The 22,061-nt window shown below is 44.5% G+C and overlaps 1 protein-coding gene across 3 annotated transcripts in view; it reads right to left on the reverse strand.

The window, feature by feature from the left end:
• Positions 1–3,041: 3,041 nt before the first annotated feature.
• The window catches only part of kctd1 (potassium channel tetramerization domain containing 1), a 42,060-nt gene continuing 23,040 nt past the window's right edge, over positions 3,042–22,061 (reverse strand). For 2 of the 3 annotated variants that reach the window (XM_061240919.1, XM_061240918.1), the window contains exons 2-5: positions 15,932–16,110; positions 7,418–7,562; positions 5,830–6,135; positions 3,042–4,381 (exon numbers count right to left, since the gene is read on the reverse strand). In XM_061240919.1, coding sequence (XP_061096903.1) covers positions 4,223–4,381; positions 5,830–6,135; positions 7,418–7,562; positions 15,932–16,110 — 789 coding nt within the window. In that variant the 3' untranslated portion in view covers positions 3,042–4,222. Of the gene's footprint in view, positions 4,382–5,829; positions 6,136–7,417; positions 7,563–15,931; positions 16,111–19,937; positions 21,895–22,061 lie in introns of those variants that run through there. The other variant, XM_061240917.1, reaches the window with a different exon arrangement.

Raw genomic sequence — 22,061 nt, forward strand, 5'->3', positions numbered from 1 at the left:
GTCCATGTATAATTACAGGAAAATATTACAGCTGCCTTGTATTTTTCATATGTGCTTTATACTCATATGTCCAGGTTGCTACACCATATACAGCTTTATATACCTGCAGCTGCCAGCATTAAAATTGTAATTCGTAACTAATATTTGAATGCTGTGTATTTGCCAGCAACATTAATTAAAAACATTTCATTTTCAGCATGAGAACAAATTGCGAGTTTATCAAGCTATGAGCAGTCACAGCAAGCTCTCCTGTTTCCTGTTTAACCTCTATCAGGAGTTTAATAATCACTGTGAAAATGCTTGGAATGCTCCAAAGACTTTGAGCCAGTAAAAAGCAACAGTACCACAGGAATGCTAAGATACAGTGTATATATATAAGAGAATATAGCTTACAGACATCAGAGGTACTAGCCTAGGGCCTGTTCCACAAAGCAGGATTACTGAGTTAGCTAGATAACTAAACAAAGCAAAACCCCAAACGTTTCCATGTTTCTTATTTTGGCAGCGTCCTGGTTTCATTCAGTGCATCCAGCTAACTCAGTAATCCTGTTTTGTGGAACAGGCCCCCGGATTATGGTTACATTGTTATGGTTCATATCACCTATATCTTTAGCTGCTGAAGACTGGCCATCTGGGTGCGGAGTTCTAATTTCAGACAGACATTGGGAAGACACTGGCATTGCCTTTCTTTTTTGTTGAAAATAGATTTTGCGTGGAAGGTGGGGTTCAGTATGTCCGATTCATGCTGCAAACTGCACTGCCGATTTAGGAAGGTGTGCTGACATCCACATGAGCAATCTATGGGTGCCCAATTGACCAGCAGGGGTCACTAGATGTTGATGAAAGCAGAAGACTGAACCCCCCCATTCCCAGGGTGATGCAATCCCAGCTACATTTGGTTGAAAAGTGAAAGTTTGCTAGCCAACTAGGACATAGCCAGGCTATATCTGGGCGAAACCTGTGCTACATATATTGAGTTTAACCTAGTCTGTTTATGTAAAAATGTCTCTCAACCTAGATTTCTACCCCTCTAGACATAATCATGTGATTATCTGAAACACACCAATGTATGTTGCTTTTGGAAGCCCAGAAGATGGAAGTAATACCACTTTGTGGTGGCGTTGAATGTCAGTTTGAACCCTCTGAGATCATGGAAAGTGGCATAAAAAAACAACTAGTAACATTGCAATCACTCCTGTAAATGAGTCAAACTGGCTTAATTGACAATGTTACATGTAAGCCATTAGCATGAAGGCTCAAGTCTTTATGCTTTTAAATACATTCCCTTATACCTCTCTCTTCCCAGTCCCTCTCCACAATGTTACAGAATGCTACAATAGGTATCTCATAATTTATTAAAGAAATACAACACAATCTGCAATAGCATACTTGTCCAGGGGCAGTCTATCCTCTTCCCTTGTCTTCAGGGTGTCTGAATGGATGAAAAAGTTTTAACTCATACAAAATTACTTTGAGAGAAATTAAAATTAACAATTGGCAAACCTAAAAAAACTAAACCTGCTGTTCTGTGTCTGGTGTTCCTGAGAATTTCAGAATGAAGTTTAATTTTCTATTAAATTCTGAAATCCCTCTTTCCATTTAAGTTGCAAATGACAGCTTCTCAGAACTTCAATACTGAAGGGATTTTATTCTGTACATTGCACTAACTTTCAATGAATGAATAAATGAAACCGCAAATTCTTACGGTGGCTCCCATCTATAATCCAATCCATTTCATTTTTAGGTGTCATTGCACTTTTGATAGTGGATTCTAAATAATTATAAGGACAGAGCACTGAATCACAGTATACTTGTAAGATTCAAAGTTGATTCAAGTCTCCAACATTGGCAAATCAGCTACCTGTATGGTTTCAGCCAACTTACACAAGGTTGGCGGTTTTAAGTACAAGCAATGACTCACTACCACTGACAGGTATAGTACTCAATTATAGAACAGCAACTGGAGAAAAAGAAGACTTGATTAACACTACAATAGACCATTTCTTGGCTAGGTCTCTGGAAACCGGACCATCAGACCCCCTACTGATTAGCAGACTGATTGAAAACAAAGCCTGAAACTGCTTTATTTAAAAGTCATTCAGTTCTAAGAATGGGGTTCAGATCAGATCAGGTCTGCTGAATCCAGAGTGCATTTCCTGGATCTCTGCAGACTGCCATTCATGTAAATAAACATAATTTTCTGTCAGTTTGACAGTCTCCTCTACATACTGTATGCACAGAAGGAATCGGTTTCTCAAATCCCCCCACCCATTTCTTGAGTCCTAAATCACCAACTGTACCAATGTATCATGTGTTACAGTATACCAGCCCCACTCACCAGTGGAGAGGGGCACACCCACCCCTGCCTCCACCGAGGCCCAGTAGTGATGTCTAGGCCAGTGGAGGGCTGTTCCGTTCCAGGAAGGCAAGTGTGTATGCATGGCTGTTTCCACACATTACCCACTGGTTCATTCATCAGATCAGTGATACCTCTGTGATTCTTAGATTAGAGCATATCACACAATGTTCATAGCAGAGACTGATTGAGGACCTGCTTAATATCTGGTGTGCAGACTAATCTTTTTGCACCTGGGTTTGGGTAATAGGTTGACAAAGCTTGTGTCTAAATTACCTAAACGAGTTTGCCTTTAAAAATTAAATGGACATGTGCATCAATCTTAAGGTCTAAGATTGCTTCCAACTCTGGCAAATAAGCTAAAGTTAGAAGCAAATATATTTTACTTCATAGTTTGAATATTACTCATTTTTTTATACAATTCATGCACGATATTTAAGCTTGTGTTTTTTAAACAATTTGTTGTCCGAAGTGTCGGTTGGTCCACGCAGGGCTGCAGTGCAGTTGCAAAATCAACTCACCATGAAGAGGTGGCTCAAGCCAGTTCCCCACAAACAGTCCACGAGAACGACCTTTTACATACTATAGAGCCAAAATGGAGTGCAGAACTGTGTGGGGTTTGCCCTTGTGTGCATCCAGCATAAAAAAACACTTCCCAGCAATGTAAATATGCAAAAAACTCCCGTTTAAGATTACTTCCACTTTTGTTAAACATTTATTAACATACTTTATTACATTCCTTGTGACTTTATTTTAAGTAAGCTTGTTCTTCAGGAAGTGAAGTCCAATGACAACGCAGGATATCTTCCCAATTGGTTCATATGTACCGTCACAAATATCAATGAAAATGACGGAAGTACAGTCAGCTGTCCCATTCATATTTATTTAATCCCTTTGCTTAATGCTTCGATGGAAAGTCCTGCTAACAGTCAGACAAGCTTCTTAACTAAAGATATTTTTGTCCAAAATGGCATGTTTTAAAAAAAATGATACATATTACATAAATACACATTGTTTTTTGTGGACTGTCAGTCAAGGGCAAATAAATTGATTGCTATTCCCAGTCATTTCAGTCTATTTAGTTTAGGCTGGGTTAGAGTTCCCAGGCAAAGAGGGTCTTGGTGCTCTTTGTAAAAGTCATTTTAGAAGAGCACAACACGCTCTTACATACAGAAGAAAATCTACTTGCAGCTATATGGACATGGACCTTCATAGCACAGATCTACGCATGGTAGATTTCCATTACAAAAAAAATGCATTCTATTTTTTACTTTTTTTACATCGTTTTTTTTTGCTGCGAGATAAAATGGTTTGTCTTAAACCAGTCATGATATCAACTGTGTACATTTATTAAATGGAAACATTGTCAGACATTGTACCTTAGAAAAAGGATTTTACGGAAATGACACGTTCTCAGTTTTCCAGAGTGTCTTCCCCCACGGTTAGCTTATTCTCTTATTGATATAACGCAGTCAGAAACAGGGGAGGCATGGGGTCAAACTGTTCTCATATGGGCTGGTTAAGAAGGTGAAGCTCATCCTCTAACACACCTGGGTAAATGTGGCACGGACATTTCATCAAATGCAGTCTCAAAGTTTTAAAACAAACTTCATCCCAGGTGGACGGGCGGGACTTCCGAAGGGGCAGAATTTCATGAGATATTCTACGTAGTCTTTCAGACAGAAGTTTTTTTTTTTGTTTATTGGTTTCTTCTTCCTCTTCCCCTCAGTGGTTCTCTAGATTGAAAGTCAATGAAATCTTTAAAAAATGAAAAGAAAGCATAGGAGTCCACAGGTGTTGATTACTGGCTGCCTTTTCAAAATGTCCGCCGTTCATACGGGCCGAGACCGGACGGAGACCGCCACCTTAATCCAGCGGCTCCTGTTTTATCCGGATGACGGAGGGCCCGCGCTGGCCCCTCCGGACCTCCCTCCTCAGGACGTACTCGCTGAACTGAGAGGAGTCAACGCCTCCTCCACAGGAGCCCACGATCTCGAACCCGCGCTGCTGCAGCCTCTCCAGCACCTGCCACACACACACACACACACACACGCAAGGCAATACACACACGCACACACACACACGAGAGAAGAACGCTGTAAAACCCTGCCCTTCCCCGTGACCATAGCCCAACAGAAACACATAAAGCAGTCTACCGCTGGGAGTGAATGATACACACACACAACCAGATGAATCAGTCTGTCGCTTCGCTACCCCCCCCCCCCACCCCCCCCCCCCCCAAGGAAAATGATGCATTTATTTTCTCTTCAGGCAGCAGGCCTTGTAACTTAAGAATCACCAGCACACTGCTGTCTGACCATTCATTTCAAAGACAGAAGCCATAAAACTACTTCAGATTAGTGATGGGGGAGGGAGAGAGAGAGAGAGAGAGAGAGAGAGAGAGAGAGAGAGAGAGAGAGAGAGAGAGAGAGAGAGAGAGAGAGAGAGAGAGAGAGAGAGAGAGAGAGAGAGAGAGAGAAAAAGAGCGCAACACAGAGTGAGCAACTGTGAGAGACGGAGAGCATGAAAGAGAGAAAGAATGAGAGAGAGAAAGAAAGAGTGAGCAACAGTGAGAGAGGGGAGTGAGCGAGAAAGAAGAAAGCGAGCAAACATTTAATTTACAATTCAGCAGCTCTCCATTTCCGCAGCGCCCAATAAAAGCGGAGAGCGGTATATCCTCGGCGCGGTCACGTGACCCGCCCTAATTCCGCGGCGGCGTCGCCCCGCTCTCCCCTCCAGAAGGCTGCGCGATCGCATTCCGCCGGAGCGCCCTCAGGGGGGCGCTGGGATTGTGTTTATTTATTTATTTATTTATTAGTTTAGCCGCTCGCCAGCTCCCCTGCTCGGGGCTGGACCGCATGCCAAACTACAAAGGTCTCGCACTGCCGGCAATTTCCGTCTCCCCTCCATTAGTGCGGCTGCAGGAGCGGGAGCCAGTGGCGATGTGTTTTAATAACCAAACAGGATTATACCCTGCCTACGGACAGCCTGTCCTAGTGTGCTCTTTCAGGGCCGACCGCGGCCGGGGCGGGGGGGGGGGGTGGGGGCTCACAGGCGCGAGAATCAGCCCCGCGGCGACCAGCGGGAGCAGATGGGTCAGAGTGCAGGAGGGGAGCAGAGACTCCCAAAACCGCGTAACCGTGACGACACAATGTGCGTACATGCTCACGTCACATTTGAGACGGGGTCTAGGCAGAACCCGGGCTGCACAACCAGACCTGCGCTTTGGATTCAAATACTTTTCTGTGCCCTATTGATCTTGCCTGGTGCATATGAACCTGCAAGGAGGAGCAGATGTTCCAGTACACCAGGCAAGCGTAGTCAAATGCAGAAAAGTATTTGAATCACCAAAATAAATACCTGGGTCTTCAAAAAAACAACAAAAAAAACGCATACAGACAAGAGAAAGAAAAGCCAGGCTGGGTTGTCTCGGGGTGGGTAGGTGAGGGGGTTGTGGGATTCTGGGGGCTCACCTGGACAGAGTTGAGGTGGCAGTACCCGTTGAGGGGGAAGCGGATGACGTGTGTGGAGTCGTGGTTCCAGCCGGCGTTGACCGAGTTGCACATGACGTCTCCGATCTCGGGGAACACCTCCTCGATGAGGGCCTTGTCCCCGCTCAGCGTGATCCTCTCCCCCAGGTCAGGGGCCACGCGCACCACCAGGCACTCACAGGGCCGCGAGGTGCGGCCCAGCTCCCGCTCCTGCCTCCAGCGCTCCAGCTCCGACAGCAGGGGCTGCAGCTGGAAGTACCGCGCCTCCTCGTACAGCAGGCTGTAGTCCTGTACCCCAAAACACCCGTTACCCTCAACATTCACACCTACTGTACAGCAGGCTATAGTCCTGTACCCCAAAACACCCGTTACCCTCAATATCCACACCTCCTGTACCCCAAAACACCCGTTACCCTCAACATTCACACCTACTGTACAGCAGGCTATAGTCCTGTACCCCAAAACACCCGTTACCCTCAATATTCACACCTCCTGTACCCCAAAACACCTGTTACCCTCAACATTCACACCTCCTGTACAGCAGGCTGTAGTCCTGTACCCCAAAACACCCGTTACCCTCAACATTCACACCTCCTGTACCCCAAAACACCCGTTACCCTCAATATTCACACCTCCTGTACCCCAAAACACCCGTTACCCTCAACATTCACACCTCCTGTACCCCAAAACACCCGTTACCCTCAATATTCACACCTCCTGTACCCCAAAACACCCGTTACCCTCAATATTCACACCTCCTGTACCCCAAAACACCCGTTACCCTCAACATTCACACCTCCTGTACAGCAGGCTGTAGTCCTGTACCCCAAAACACCCGTTACCCTCAACATTCACACCTCCTCTGTACCGCAAAACACCTTGTTACAGTCAACATCCACACTCCTCTGTACCGCAAAACACCCTGTTACAATCAACATCCACACTCCTCTGTAGTCCTGTACCCCAAAACACCCGTTACCCTCAACATTCACACTCCTCTGTACCCCAAAACACCCTGTTACCCTCAACATTCACACTCCTCTGTAGTCCTGTACCCCAAAACCACCCGTTACCCTGAACAGCCACATTACATTGACTTAAGTGTGGTCTTAATGAATTTGGCTTGTAACCAGAGAGGCTAATACACAGTCAGCAGAGTTAAGTTGCTTGGGATACAGGCCGCTTCAAACAGAGTGTCATTTAATTCAGGTTGTGTGCTATTTTTGGGAAAAAAAGACTGTTTGAACATTCAAACACAATCGTTAAAGTCTGAACTGGCTATTGGTATCATAGGAGGGCCATGGAAGATGAATTGGGTTTAAAATCAGCATCATCTTTTGAAGAGTTTTGTACGAACAGTACTTTCAAACTTATTTTTATATGATTCGGATTTCTTCTCCAAAAGCTGAAAAGATGAAGAGCTAAAAAAAAAACCCAAAGCAGCTCTGCCACAACACCACTGCAGAGCCTCTCTCAGAAGGGATATTTTAAGAGGCCAATTAGCAGGAACGTGGTGGACTCGAACAGGCCTGCGAGTACAGAGGAAAGACGCCCTTGAAGGGACGCTCACCTTGAAGTCGTCGGGAACGAGGAGTTTGGAGGTCCTGAGGAAGTTGAGAATGTACCGGAACATGTGGCCGTCTCTGTCGATGAAGTAGTGCTGTTTGAGGCTGTCCAGTACGATGGGCTCTGTGCCATCAAAGAGCCGACCGATTCTGCAGACAGTGGGTGGGAGGGGAGAGGGAGAGAGAGAGAGACAGAGAGAGAGAGAGAGAGATACAGAGAGAGGGAAACACAGGGAGAAATGGTATGAAAGAGAAGGCAAGAGAGAGAGATAGAAAACAAGGCTGTTTTAATGCTGGTTCTGCATATTGTATTTCAAGTTGAGGACAGTGGTTCATACATCTTATTTATTCACTCACTTTAAAAAAAAAAAAGAAAGAAAAAGAAAAAGAAATCAGACCCATAACACCTTTCTCCTCAGGGATTATGAATCTTTACTCAAAGCACACGCAGACATAATGAATTACTTAAAACAAAACTTTTGTGATATAGTGTTCATACCTTTAAAACTTTATGGTGGGAAAACGCATTTGTAAGGAATTTTGCGAGTATCATAACCATTTTGTTGATTTAATAAGCCTCAGTGTGGCAGGAGGTTGATTTGAACTAGAATAGACCTGCTGTAGATGTGAATTTATAAAGCACCAAGGGGGGCCTACCAGAACCAAAACGCAGACTGAACCGCATGCAAACACACAGACAGAGGTAACAATGACACACACACCACACAATGACCATTTGGTTAATCTAATCTGCCTCAGGGATGGGACAGACCCCCTGGAGATGTGGACACACAAAGGGGGGCGTTTCGATAGCCTATCCGCAGGGAGCATCCAGGGATTCACAGATAACAATGACCACTTACTTACCTGCCACCTGATTGGTGAATTTTGTTTTTTGGTACCAGGTATAAAGCTGTGCTTGAACAACGCTGCATTGTAATTCACGTACCTTGTCACCCATTTCATAGGATAAAGGAGACCGTTATTTTTAGTTGACACATCTTTGGAAATAGAAATTTTACAAAAGGACCAAATTCCTGCATGTTAAGACCACAACATTTATCGCTTAAAATCTACTGCAATGTGCATGAGCCCTCTGTTGTTACCTGATCAGATCATGCATGTAGTGGCACTATCTAATATAGGCATTCAGAGTACCTGAGTGCAGTCACAACTGCAGTAGAGGACCTGCAGTGCACTCTGGGAAACTGCCTTTGTGGGTTAAAGTGCTCTTGAAGGACTCGCAGGGTATACTGATTAAGTACTCGTGTTGAGGGGGATGTGATTTTTCCCATTTATGTCAACCTTATTTGGTTAAATCAGGCTAATTGCACTGCAGTGTGATGCTGGTGGTGTCTCAGTCACTCAAATGAAGTTCACCACAGGGAAAGAGACCCATCCCACACACGCATACGTACACAGGTGTATGGTGTAAAGATAACGGATGCGATTGGGAAGAATAAATGTGCTTTCTTTCACCAATGAACCAGAGCATTACTACTGCAGAGTATCCAGAACACAGTGCCGACATTTTTTTCCTTGATTTGTTATGCTGGTACTTTGTTTGATTCAACGTTTGCACACAGTAATAAGCTGTGATATGGGGCACCAATGTAATATAATGGTTATGGAACTGGGCTTGTAACCCTAAAGATTACCGTTTGTTTCCCAAGTAATACCATTCTGTGTAATGGTATGTTTCAGCATGGGGCTGTGGCACAATGTAAGCACAACACTGCTTACAGATCATGGGGCGACATGGCTCAGGCAGTAAGAGCAGTCGTCTGGCAGTCGGAGGGTTACCGGTTCCATCCCCCGCCCGGGCTGTGTCGAAGTGTCCCTGAGGAAGACCCCTAACCCCCAAATGCTCCTGACGAGCTGGTCGGCGCCTTGCATGGCAGCCAATCGCCGTTGGTGTGTGAGTGTGTGTATGAATGGGTGAAGGAGAAGCATCAATTGTACAGCGCTTTGGATAAAGGTGCCATATAAATGCCAACCATTTACAATTTACAGGAAGGGGCTAGAATCATCCTTCCCTCAGCCTAGCCTGTCCTGTCCTGTCCCAACAGAGGACTGTGTGCCTGGGCTGCATGGGTCAGTATCTGTGCCTAATCACCCATCAGGGCACGGCCAGAAATTCAAAATGGCTGAGGTTATAGAGGGGGCTGGGAAGAATCAGAAAATGTAATGACGTGTGTGTTTTCTGGAGTCAAAGGCAGAATGGTTTGAGAAATTTTAAAAATTTTAAATCACAAGACATAAGGGAAAGATAAATAAAACTATGAATGAAAAAAGAGTTATAGGGTCTAGGCATGTTAGAGTCATTGAGGAAAGTTGTCTGCCATACTCAACTGACATGTCCTGAAAATACTAATCTGGGAAGGGGGGGGGGGGACCTAGTTTTACAGACTAATATTTGGAACATTTCTTAATGAACACCTAGGGCTCAAGTAAATGTTCACTAATTTACTTCAGAAGAACGATTTACGTAGCACGTAGGTCTAGTCAGAGCTTGGAATGAAATTAAAGCTTAATGGAAAAAGACAGTAAATATCTGAAACGAACACCCAAGGAAAGGGTTTAATTGCTTGTGTCCAGAAAACACTGAATACAACCAAGCAAATGTGTGTTCCATAGCACATTTCTAAACGCTCAGTATGGTGTGTTGTAAGAAGGCCTTTACTTAGATCTCACTTTCGCAAAGAGGTGCACAAGGTGCCGTTTAATCAAAAGGCCAATAGCAACACATTTGGGATTGGTTTCAAAAAGAAAAAAGGAAAAATAAACCTGAGTAATAGAGTGATTCATATGCTGCATTTCATAACCATTTTCACATACAAGTCCACAACTTTAATGTTACATATTTATGGTTATTAGAGAGAAATGAGTCATTTTATCCTCCATCAATAAATAAAAATTGAGTAATATTTATGGTTGCGCGGTTCTCTAATACTCCCGGTGAAATATAAATCATTAATAAGGTGGAAGTGGTGGGAGTATTTTCCCTCAACGAAGCACTGGCAACGACAAGACGCATTTCAAGACATATTTTAAATGGGATGTGATGAATGAGCCTGATAAAATGGTCAATACCATCTGGTAATGACCGCTAGGGGCCAATCGCCTGCCTGGAGCAAAGCCTGAGGCCACCCCTGCGCTTAAGATGGTAGCTTCCAGATGGCATGCACAGCTTTGGAGTTTTAACTGCTTTTATGACAGCGATCACGATTAAAAAAATTATACATGGAAGATTTGTTTTACCTTCAGTGTTACACGATTTTGTCAATGAAGACACTAAGAAAAACAATGGGGGGGGGGTGTATGCTAATAGGCAAAAACTATCCAAACAGTGGCAGGCTGGAGTCCAGTGTAAAAAACATTTCACAGAGATGCCCAATCCTGTTCCTGGAGACGTTACTGTACCATCCTTTAGGTTTTCAATCCAACTCTAATTTGGCACACCTGATTCTACTAATTAGCAGCTCAACAAGATCCCTCGCTGTTGAATGAGGTGTGTTCGGTTATGGTTGGAGTGAAAGCCTACAGGACAGTAGATCTCCAGGAACAGTGTGGGCAGCCCTGCTCTGACCGTGGGAATGATGAGTGCTCGGTTAGAGTTGGAATTAAAACCTTCAGGACAGTTGCAGGGGAGCCCTGGTTTAATATTGGCCACATTCTTCACACCTGACTCCCAGGTAAAGTGAGGATGGAGCCCTGATTTAATATGTCATTACCCTGACCCTGGGTTCACCTGTGTGAATTACCTGTGTCCATGGTGTTTAGGCATGCCCTGGGAGCTTGTGGAATGGACTGTAGTGACTGTCCAGAAAGCAGAGTGCATCATGGGATTGAAGACAGGGCAAAGGCTTTGTGGTCCCTCTCCCCTGGGCCTTGCTCGGGGTACAAAAATGAGATCCCAGAAGGCATGGACGGGCCATCACAGCCTTGAGCAGAGGTGACCAAATCACGGTCCTACACGGTCCGAGAACTGCTGGTTTGTTCTGGCCAATTACCTGGGAGAAAATGAAAGCAGAGCTGGACTTGCATTCAAGGGCCAGATTTGATGATCCTTAGCCTAGAGGCTCTGGATCTCGCAGAGATAATGTTGACTCCTAGAGATGTGCGGGAGGAAGTCTGCCACTCTCTCCCGGCTCGCTGATGTGCTAAACGGTTACTACGGCAACGGGAGCGATGACGGAACATCGGTTCTAGAGTCCCCGCGTGCGGGAAGCGGACATCGGCGACGCAGACAGCAAGACGTCAAGCTGAGTGGTCCACCTACATAGATGTTTTTTCACCCGTGTAAAAACACTCCAATGAGACCGATAACGACGGTAACTTGATTTAGGACACGGTCAGACAGCTTTCCCCAGACGGTGTGCGCCTTTAGCGCTAGGCAGGGAGATCTGACGTTTATTCCAAACTAATACGCTCCTCCAAGTTGTCATGGTTCCTTCGCGCAACTCCTCAGCTACTTGACTGAAGAAAGCAGGTATTCTTTTTTAGAAGTCAACGCTTAACTTTGAGACTTTCGCAATTAATATCTGCTGCTTTTTGCACAGTTACTACTAAGGAAATCTACTAATTTGTCGGGGCATAAATAAAATAAAATAAAATAAAAATAGAAGCTACTGTTCTTTTTCCGAATCACACTTCTTAAGTGTCGTGAAATTCACTTTTCTGCTGACAAGACAACTCTCTCCAAAACTTGTTATATATGCAAATGCATACAAATGTACCTGCTTTACAGCTAACATCTTGTTATGCCAAAATAATTAATTATTTGTATTTCACACATTTTTATAATCTGCATAAACAGTACTCCATCATAATACTTGAAATCTACACTCTCAAAATGCTACATTCACAGACAGGCACCTCCTGAGGCATGTGCCCCCTGCCCTGAAAAAGGAAGTACCCCTTTTCCCAGCAGCGTTTCATTTGAGTTTTTTTTCTTTTTTTTAAGCATCTCAGTCGCAAACTCCACCCTCCCCTGGTCTGCAATTGCCCTACACCCCCCCCTCCCCACACCCCCCCCCCCCCCCATTGCAATCTACCCCCTAAGCACCCCTGCCTCCCTGATGTGCGATCACAATCTACCCCCCGCACACCCCTCCACACAGGTCGCCACAAAGGCGAGAGTCTGATTCACAGGCCCCCTCCAAAGTGCCTGAGCACCAATCTTCACCGCAGTACGCCACTCAAAGCCAGATTTAACCAGGGTGTGAGGTGCAAGCCACAAGAGAGAGATTTTCAGTTCTGACATTAATGAACGAGGAACTGGAAGAGGCTGCCAGGAAGTACAAAAAAGGGTGCTCAACAAAACTTGATACAATCAAAGAGGCCAACAACAGTGTTTTTTAGAACTCTGAAGTCAATTAAAGCTGAAAAATATTTCTCAGTTCTCTTACAACTTCCCAGGCTGGCTAAACCCAGAAGGCCTGCAACAGCACAACTCCAGGAAACACGTATAAATATAAAATCAGTGCATATCCCGGGCAAGGGCATGCCTTTAACTCATTCAGGAGTAAGATCAAACTAGAATGTTCTTAACTGAACATTGTAATCCTCCTGTTGCAATCACTCACAGAGAGTTCTAGGACACTGACTTGTTTGAAAAACTTTTTCTTTAGAGGGTTAATAGTGTTATGAAGTGAAAAATTTCATCTGTGTCTCAAACGATCAGCGGGAGTTAATGAAATAAGATGGAGGGATCTGCTGAGGAAGAACAACAGGTCAACGGATGAGGAAAAATCCCATAGATTTAGGTAAGGTGAAAGGTGATGGAAACATGCAGAGGACCAGAAGAGAGGGAGAAAAGGAAGGAGGGGGAGAGAGAGACAAAGCGGGCAAAATAAATCGAGAGTGAGAGAGATACCCATAAGTCCGTGGATAAACACTGTTCTACCAACTCAATTAAAATGATTCTCCCAACCTTCTCCCCACAATACTATGTCAAACATCATATGCAATCATATGCAATTATGCAGAACACAAGCAACAATCTTCAATCTGTGCCCTGCACATCTACTGTCGTGTACTTAACCTCATGCCGAACATACCCAAAATGGACAGCCCAATCCCATCCCAAATTTCACACATGTAGGCCCTATGAATGCACAGTGTGTACACGCTATTCTCTAGTTTAACGCAAACCTAAGACGGGCCACACTCTTACACCACACATATTGAGTGCTGTGATGCGGTCATGGGCAATCGGGTGTGATCACGAGCTGAAAGTTTGACTCACTCGGCTGAACGCTGCGAGACATAAATTGCGGCCGTCACAGCTGAAGCGAGTCGGGCGGCGATGGTAATGACGACGGACGAGGCCCTCAACAGCGGCAACAACGGAACACGCTGGAGCACGAGATCGGTTTCACAAGGTGGACTGGTACCCCCTTTAAAAAGAGCGGTCTCCCCTCCGAAAGCTGAACGCAAAAGAACATGGGATTATGAGGCGAGCGTGTGAGTGAGAGAGTGAGTGAGACTGAGTTAGAGTAATAGAGAGAGTGTGAGAGAGACAGAGTTTAAGTGTGGGAGTAGGTGAGGGAGTGAGAGTGAGTGTCTCTCATACCCACTCATTCAGTGTGTGAGTAATAGAGAGAGTGAGAGTGAGAGAGAGTGTGAGTGAGAGAGTGAGAGAGTGAGAGAGTGAGAGAGTGAGATGAGACTGAGTGAGAGTAATAGAGTGTGAGAGCGAGACAGAGTTTAAGTGTGGGAGTAGGTGAGGGAGTGAGAGTGAGTGTGTGAGAGAGTGAGAGAGTGTGCGAGTGAGTGTGTCTAAGAGACCGTGAGTGAGAGAGACAGAGTTTGTGTGGGAGAAGGTGAGGGAGGGAGAGTCTCTCATACCCACTCATTCAGTGTGTGAGTAATAGAGTGAGTGTGAGAGTGAGAGCGTGAGTGTGTGAGTGAGTGAGTGAGTGAGTGAGTGTGTGTGAGTGAGTGAGAGTGTGAGTGTGTGAGGGAGTGAGAGTGAGTGTGTGAGAGAGTGAGAGAGTGTGTGAGTGAGTGTGTCTAAGAGACCGTGAGTGAGAGAGACAGAGTTTGTGTGGGAGTAGGTGAGGGAGAGAGAGGGTGAGTGAGTGAGATGGAGAGTCTTGTCTGCAGGACTCAAACTTAGGGCATATAGCGGTTCTGTCACATGATGGATGCACCACTGTGTCAGATCCCCCTCCTGGTGTTCGAAACAGGCCACGAGCTTCGCTGTGCACACCTGAAACCTCTCTACAGCCCTGTATGGTACACTGGCCACTGAAAATCACTCATATTCCACACTGTACGACTAGCTCGCAGTCAGTCCAGCAGCCTGTCATGAGAGCGGGGGCATGGGAGAACCTCATAGATTAAGATGGATGTTGGGATGCAATTCAGTTCGGGGGGAACTTTCTTTTCACAGGAAAAAAAAAAAAATACATTTGATGAAATAATAAAACTCATGAAATTAACTCAAACACATGACAGCAGACCTGGGTCAAATACATAATTGTTTTGGATTGAAATACATTTCTGTACTTGATTTTGCCTGGTGCAATTGAGCCAGCCTACAACCAAGAGGACCAGTAGGTGGGGTTTGCACTTTGAGAGAATATCATAGGTTCCAATACACCAGACAAGCTCAGTAAAGCGTAGAAAAGTATTTGCATCCAAAACAATTACGTAGTTGACCCAGGCCTGCACGACAGCTGCTTTTTAAACCATAACATATTGATTAAATAAAGTTCTTCCCCATGTTGCTTCATGCAGATGTTATGATGAAGGTCATGTACCAGCAAGGCTGCAGTGGTTCAGTAATAAATAGATATTTTTATCCAAAACAGCACAAGGAAGGTTGCTCCCAGTTTTTAAAATTAATGACACTTCTACAGTGCTCCTGCTCCATACAACTTAAAACTGTATAGAGGTCCAGTGGAGGGGAGTCATGCCCCATTACGTAATGTATGTCCTTCATTTGGATGCTAAGACTTTTCAGAATTAAGCAGGGCTTTACAGAGCTCTAGTTTTAGAATTCGCTCCCAAATTTGATGTGCCAACTGGAAAAATAATCTCCTAATTTGGATGCATTTGTGTGCTCCTAAACCTCTCAGAAAATGCAAGCGTAGAGACCTGTGAAGGCACTCTTGGGGCCTGTTCCACAAAGCAGGATTACCGAGTTAGCAGGATTATTCAGTTAGCACTGAATAGACTGCACAGAGTAAAACCCGGACCCTGCCTAAATCTGGAACACGGACTGCATGACCGGTGGGTAAAACCCGGACCCTGCCTAAATCTGGAACACGGACTGCATGACTGCTCTGAGTAAAACCCGGACCCTGCCTAAATCTGGAACACGGACTGCATGACTGCTCTGAGTAAAACCCAGACCCTGCCTAAATCTGGAACACAGACTGCATGACTGCTCTGAGTAAAACCCAGACCCCGCTTAAATCTGGAACATGGATTTTAAAGTAAAAAGAAAAGATTTTACTTTGTACACTTTGCTAATTCTGTGTTTCCCGGTAGTTTGTGGGACCACCTACCTGGACTCGGGGTATTTGGTTAGCGTGGCCAGGCTGCTGGTGTACATGTGGCCCCCCACATCGATGTGCACGGGCGCGTTGGACTTGGTGAGCTGTGCAGGAGTGGGGATCCCCTGGCTGCTCAGGGGAGATGCGGGCGACCTGGTTATCATGGGCCTGGACATATTGGTGCGGTTATCCTGTCAAAAGGGGCAAAATGACAAACATCAGAACATCAGATGACCATCTCGTTTAAAGCAGAAGGCGTTAAGGCTGCAACTCAGCGCTTCATCTGTGGGAGATCAGTCAGAAGAGAAAGTCAAGGTTAAGATGTTAAAGGGTCTCATCACACCTGTATTGGTCTGGTCCTCAGGAGTGGGGGGGGGGGGGGCTCTTTAAGGGTCTTTAAATTATTAACATGTATAATTGCCATCTTCAAAAGGAATATACCGACTGTTCACTGAAAATGAAACCCTTCATCATAATCTCAACAATCTTTATGTCCAAGTACCTGACAAATCTGTTACTTAATACACATTGTATTTATGACATAAAATCTACAAGTGCTTACGCTGCTCGTTGTCTGAAGCTTAAGGTCTGCATTCTGTCTGCCATTTCAGCAAAACGCAGTCAGGCAAATTGCTTCCCATTTTACTGCCCGAGAATCACACAATGAAAAGGAGCATTACGAATGCCACTTATTGGCTTACGAGATTCATCCATAATGTGGGCAATGACCCACAGATCAACACCACCTCAGAGGACATAAATCAATGGCCTCGGCTGGGCAGGGAGAGCGGCGCGTTGACTCAAACGACTGCACCGGAAATATCCTCCGTTTGCGGAAAGGCTGGGGTGTGGGCAGAGTCTCCCCCTTATAAAACCTTAATGGGGCGCTTCAATAATAGATGAGTGGCTGCGCTCTCGGTTTTGGCTCAGGTCGTTGGTGGCGGTCGGCTGGCAGGGATCCCCAGGACGCAACGGTGGCCAGGAGAGGACAAAAAGGAGGTCGCCGAGCCGGGAGGGAGGGAGGGAGACTCTGACCTCCGGGGAAGGCGAGCGCAAGGCCGAGCGCTAGGAGAGGGGACGTCTGATACAGCACCGCCGAAACGCGCTGAAATACGACCCCGAATTTAGGACACGGACGAAAGCTGCCTGAAATGGGTTTAGGCCTGTTTGCAACTGCCACTCAGTGAAGCGTCACCAGATTGGTGATTGTGCAAGTACGTACAAGAACACAAGTTCTCTCTCATATTCAGGAACAGTTCAAAAAGAGTGTTGCACACTTTTCCTATCAAAGAGTGTAGCACACTTGGTACAATTTACTGCAGATGTCTTTCATAAATCCGCACCAAACAGTGCCCTCAATTTCTCTACGTACCATTTGCCTAAAAAGGTTATCATTTCCAAATTCCATTTTTTGCTTTATTTTAATTTCATAAAATAACTTGTACATACAGCAAGACCTTGACCTGGATGTCAGACACAGCCCATTCCCTCTTAATCTCATTTACCTGCAGGGCGATTATCTTCATACCCCACTGAATTTGGAGCTACGGTCTCAAGGATTACAAAGCTAGCACAGTCAATTTAGTTTTTAATAACAATATCTTTACAAATATGCAAAAAATGTAATGCATATGTAGGCAGCATATGCAACCTGGGATACAGTGGGCTCCAAAAGAATTGGCATCCTTGACTGGCAATGCACAAAAAATGCATCCAATCAAAAAACAATGGGCTGAACTGAAGAGGGGGGTTGATAAGAGCAAACCAAAGAATGTGAACAATCTTGCAAAGATCTGCATAGAGGAATGGTCCAAAATCCCTCCAAATGACTTCCTTAATCTTGACTCCATACCATTGTCCTTGCCAGAGGTGGATGCACCAAGTACTAAACCAAGGGTGCCAATAATACTGAAACCTTTTTGGTGAAAAGGTTTGATTTTGGTTGGTTCCAGTGAAACATTAATAAAATACAGTAGGTTTCACATGTTGCCATTTTGAGATTCTCAATAATTATATAGTTTATTTTTATTGTTTTTAAGATTTTTTGGGCAGTCAGGGGTGCCAGTTATTCTGGAGTCCAGTCTATATGTGGTCAGGAAAACGTAACGTCAATCTCCAGCAATTAATAAGAAAATAAAATCACCATCGCAGCTACATTCAAAGAAAGTTTAAACATGGATTAAACTGGATGCTTAATATTGTGTAGAGCGCATACAAATCTCAGTGACTGCACTCCATATTGCAATTTGAAGGCCTGGTTCAACAGTCACAGCTAACCATGATTACTGTAATTAGCTTAATCGAGCATCCACTTTAATCTGCTTTTAATATTTAAGGTAAGAATTGTTCACTGTTAAGAAGTTTTATTTTGCCTTCAAAGGCGTGACAGGCCTGTTGATTCCTCATTCACTTTAATGGGAAGCTGCAGCCATTTGCCCTGACAGCACAGACATGCGCAGTATAGGTACACTTCTGGGTGCTTTACAGCACAACTGGGCCTAGGGTGTGCCTTTCTGCCCATGCATGTCTATGCAAAGCCCCTGTCCGCAATCGCCATTTCTCCACCCCAATATCTCACTAGGGCGGTAGCAACGTTGGAGCACTGCCTGGAAACGGTTCAAAACAAGCTTTTATCACATCAAAGAGCATTGTCACGTGAGCCATCTAGCGCAGGAGAAAATACTCTAGGTTTTAAATAAATAAATAAATACAAATAAAAAGCTATAGGCTACTTGCAAGGACCAATCACCTTGTAGTTGACAGAAAATTGTTGCAATGTCCCAACCTACTCAATACACTTGACCAAAGAAGATAAATGAAATAAATATTTAAAATGTTCTATCATTTTAAAAATGAAAGGTGACAAAAGTAGAAAAATGCATTGTTTACCAAAATACTCAACACAACTTAAAAAAAGACTAATAATTGGCACAAATTTCACTTACAGTCTAGTTCAGTGGTTCCAAAACCAAGGCTCCCTGTGTGCTTGCTTTTGATCCAAACAAAATTTAAATCCCATAATTTTAATTAGCCGTTACGTTTTCTTATCGGTGTGTTTGTTTAGAGGCATTATTTGCCCTCTCAAGCCACACTGTCAGAAATTGCCATGCCATGAAGATAAAACGTCCTACATTCATATTTCACTTATTGTGCTATATTGCAAACAATTGGGCAATGTTAACTCGCATTACATTTAACGTGTTGACTTCATTTTCAGGTTGGTATTTCGTTAGCTAGTGGCCCTGAAGGCAGATTTTCACTTCAGTTGCATGTTAGAATTACTAGGCCACAGCAAAATAACCTAAACATTGACAATTGTATCATTTTGAAGACTTTTGAAGATGTAATATTGGTAGCTCATGTTACAAAAAAAAAGCTAAATATAGGTTATGTGAACAACTGTGGTACAATTCCTCTGGTGTTTTCATATGGCATTGGCAAACAATAAATTCTCCCCATGGCAAGAATTATTAGGGAATGATCACTTTTTTTCTGACATGGATCCATAGAGAACCAATAACCTTCCCAAAATCAAAGGACTCACTCAATGGCACATTATTTCTTTGCAATATCATTTCAAATATGGCACAAACTCACTTTACAGCACAAAGCATATCCAGTACAATTGTATTGATATTTTGAAAAACACTGGACCAATGTCAATATTTTTTCAGTTCACATAGCTAGAACTCATATTGCACACTGGAAGAATATATATAGTCTCTTTGCTTTCATCTTGGCTGAACCACCAATTCTGAATGGCAACAGGTAGTTCTACCCCACCATATGCAAGCCCAACAATATGAACATTTCTGGCTACTCTGTGGCTTCGCACTAGTAAAAAAAAAAAAAAAAAGTTTATGAAAGTTATCCACGGCGGCAATGTGGCAAAACCACAACAATTATACGGATGCGATTGTGCTTTGACGCTGTTATAATAAAGCTACGAAACGTATGTAGCCTATACGACTTGGGGATATATTAATCAGTCGGTCCAGGTGAATCGCCATTAGCCTACCTGGTCTGGCATTAGAATAGTCGGTGAAGGGGAGACCGTCTGCCCATTAGATTGGAGTGGAGCTGCCGAATGAGGGTCAGGTTTCACAGCGACCAGGCTGGGGGATTCACCACCGTGCTCCGCAGGTCGCACACAAAGCTTTTTTGGGGATGCCGGTCCGGAAACATCCACGGGATCAATTGTTCGCGGCCGTTTTGTGGTTTCTTCTTCTTTCATTTCTACGTCTACGCCATCATCTATCGGATGCACATAAGGGACAACCAGTTCGAACTGATTCTGGGTCTCATCATCAGCCGTTTCCGGAGCAACGTGCAGAGGCGCTAACTTTGACCCGTTGCCTACGATACTATTCAAAGTAGCAACAGAGACGGCGCCGATGGAGTGGTTAGTGTAAGTCTTCGACAGTTTGGCAGCTAACGATAACATTTCCATCCTAGTGCCGAGCAGGTTCTTCCCTATCGCTTTGTTTTCATACCAAGTCATGTCACTTTCACTGCAATAGTCCCGCTGTCTCTGAAAAAATGCTTTGCAATGCGGATTCCGTTTCGAAATATATTTAACAAAGCTCGCGTATGGGCAGAACTCCGTGCCAGTTTGGTACATGCGGGGCAAATTGTCAGACTCTGTTCTTTTTTTGTTCAATGAAGCTGATCTGGATTTGTGATACAATCCCAGTGTTTTTAAGTAAATAAACTTTCTCCCATCTTCGTCAATACCCAGGCCGAACGAGCTCTCCTCCAGCTCTCGCTGATTCTCCCGTCCCCTGGTGCAGAAATACATGCAGGTTTCGAACCACACTTTGTTGAGCAAGCCGAAAGGCGTGTTAGTATTAAACACAATGGACGTGTACAGTTTCCTCAAGTCAGTTCGGGTAATTGCCTGTTTTTGCACGATGGGACCTGTTCCTTGTTCTTCCAGCTTTCTGATAACCGCTGTCAGCGTCAGGTTAGCGCTTCTCAGCTTGGGATCTTTAGACAGATCCAGATTGCGGCAGTAAGGCGGTTCATTCAGGTGCCTGTTCAGAGCGCTCCTAATACCAATCAGAGAGGACTTGCTGTATAGCTGCCCACTCTTTGAACGCGCTTCTGCATAAAAGGACGCCAGCACCTCGCACAGCGTCTCCTTGTCCATAGTTTCAAAGTCAGTACTTTTAGATTTTTCGCTTAGGTACTCCCTGAAGATTCTAACCGTATACTTGGTGGCTAAGCGAGTGTTTTCGCTCACTCTTGATCGGTCTGAACGATGTAATACATCGCCTTCCAGCTCCGAGTCCTGCAGCCCGCGGATAACAGAATCCACACTGCACTGGTCCGCATTCCGCGTGAGGACCGCTTCCGTCTCCACAGCGGAACAGTTTTCGGGGTCCAAACACTCTGCTTCCCACTCCAACCCAACATCATTTTCATATTCAAACTCCTCATCACCCGTTATCTGTATTTCCTGAATCTCATCTTCGTCATAGTCGCTTCTTTCCAGGTTACTCATTTCTTCATTTTCCGCCCCCTCTGTGTCGCTGAAGCAATCTCCGCTGCTAGGCATTCTCGCCATATTGCAGTCTGTCAGTCCCCGGGCAGGGCGCATGCGCTATATTGGACCGCAGCGCTAAGAGCTTTTGTATTTAGTGACCTTCAGCTACAGGCAGACTGCTTCTTAAAGGTACAGGGACCACTCCAAAAAAGAAAAGGGGGGCGTCTTTAATAAACCTAGGTTCCCCGCAGAAACGGTCTACAGTGCCCAATATTGGACCGATTAATAAACTTTTCAATAGCGTTTTATTGCCAATAACTCCAACAACGATAAAAAACGATACCCATAGCCTACTCTCCCACACTTGCCAATTATTAGACTGCTATGCGGCCCTTAGTAATCTACCAAACCAAACTTATTTGAGTTTACAACATTAATTTCAAACACCGTTAACTTTATGGATGCTCTAATGCAGGGGTCTCCAATCTTATCCAGGAAGGGCCGGTGTGTGTGCAGGTTGTTGTTTTAGCACAGGACTAAGACAGCTGATTCTACTCATCTAGGTCTTGATTAAAGACCACGATTAGTTCATTAGTATAATCAGGTGTGTTACTGCTGGGTTAAAACAAAAACCTGCACTCACGCCGGCCCTTTTAG

This window comes from Conger conger, chromosome 4 (assembly GCF_963514075.1).
Source record: "Conger conger chromosome 4, fConCon1.1, whole genome shotgun sequence".
Lineage (NCBI taxonomy): Eukaryota > Metazoa > Chordata > Actinopteri > Anguilliformes > Congridae > Conger > Conger conger.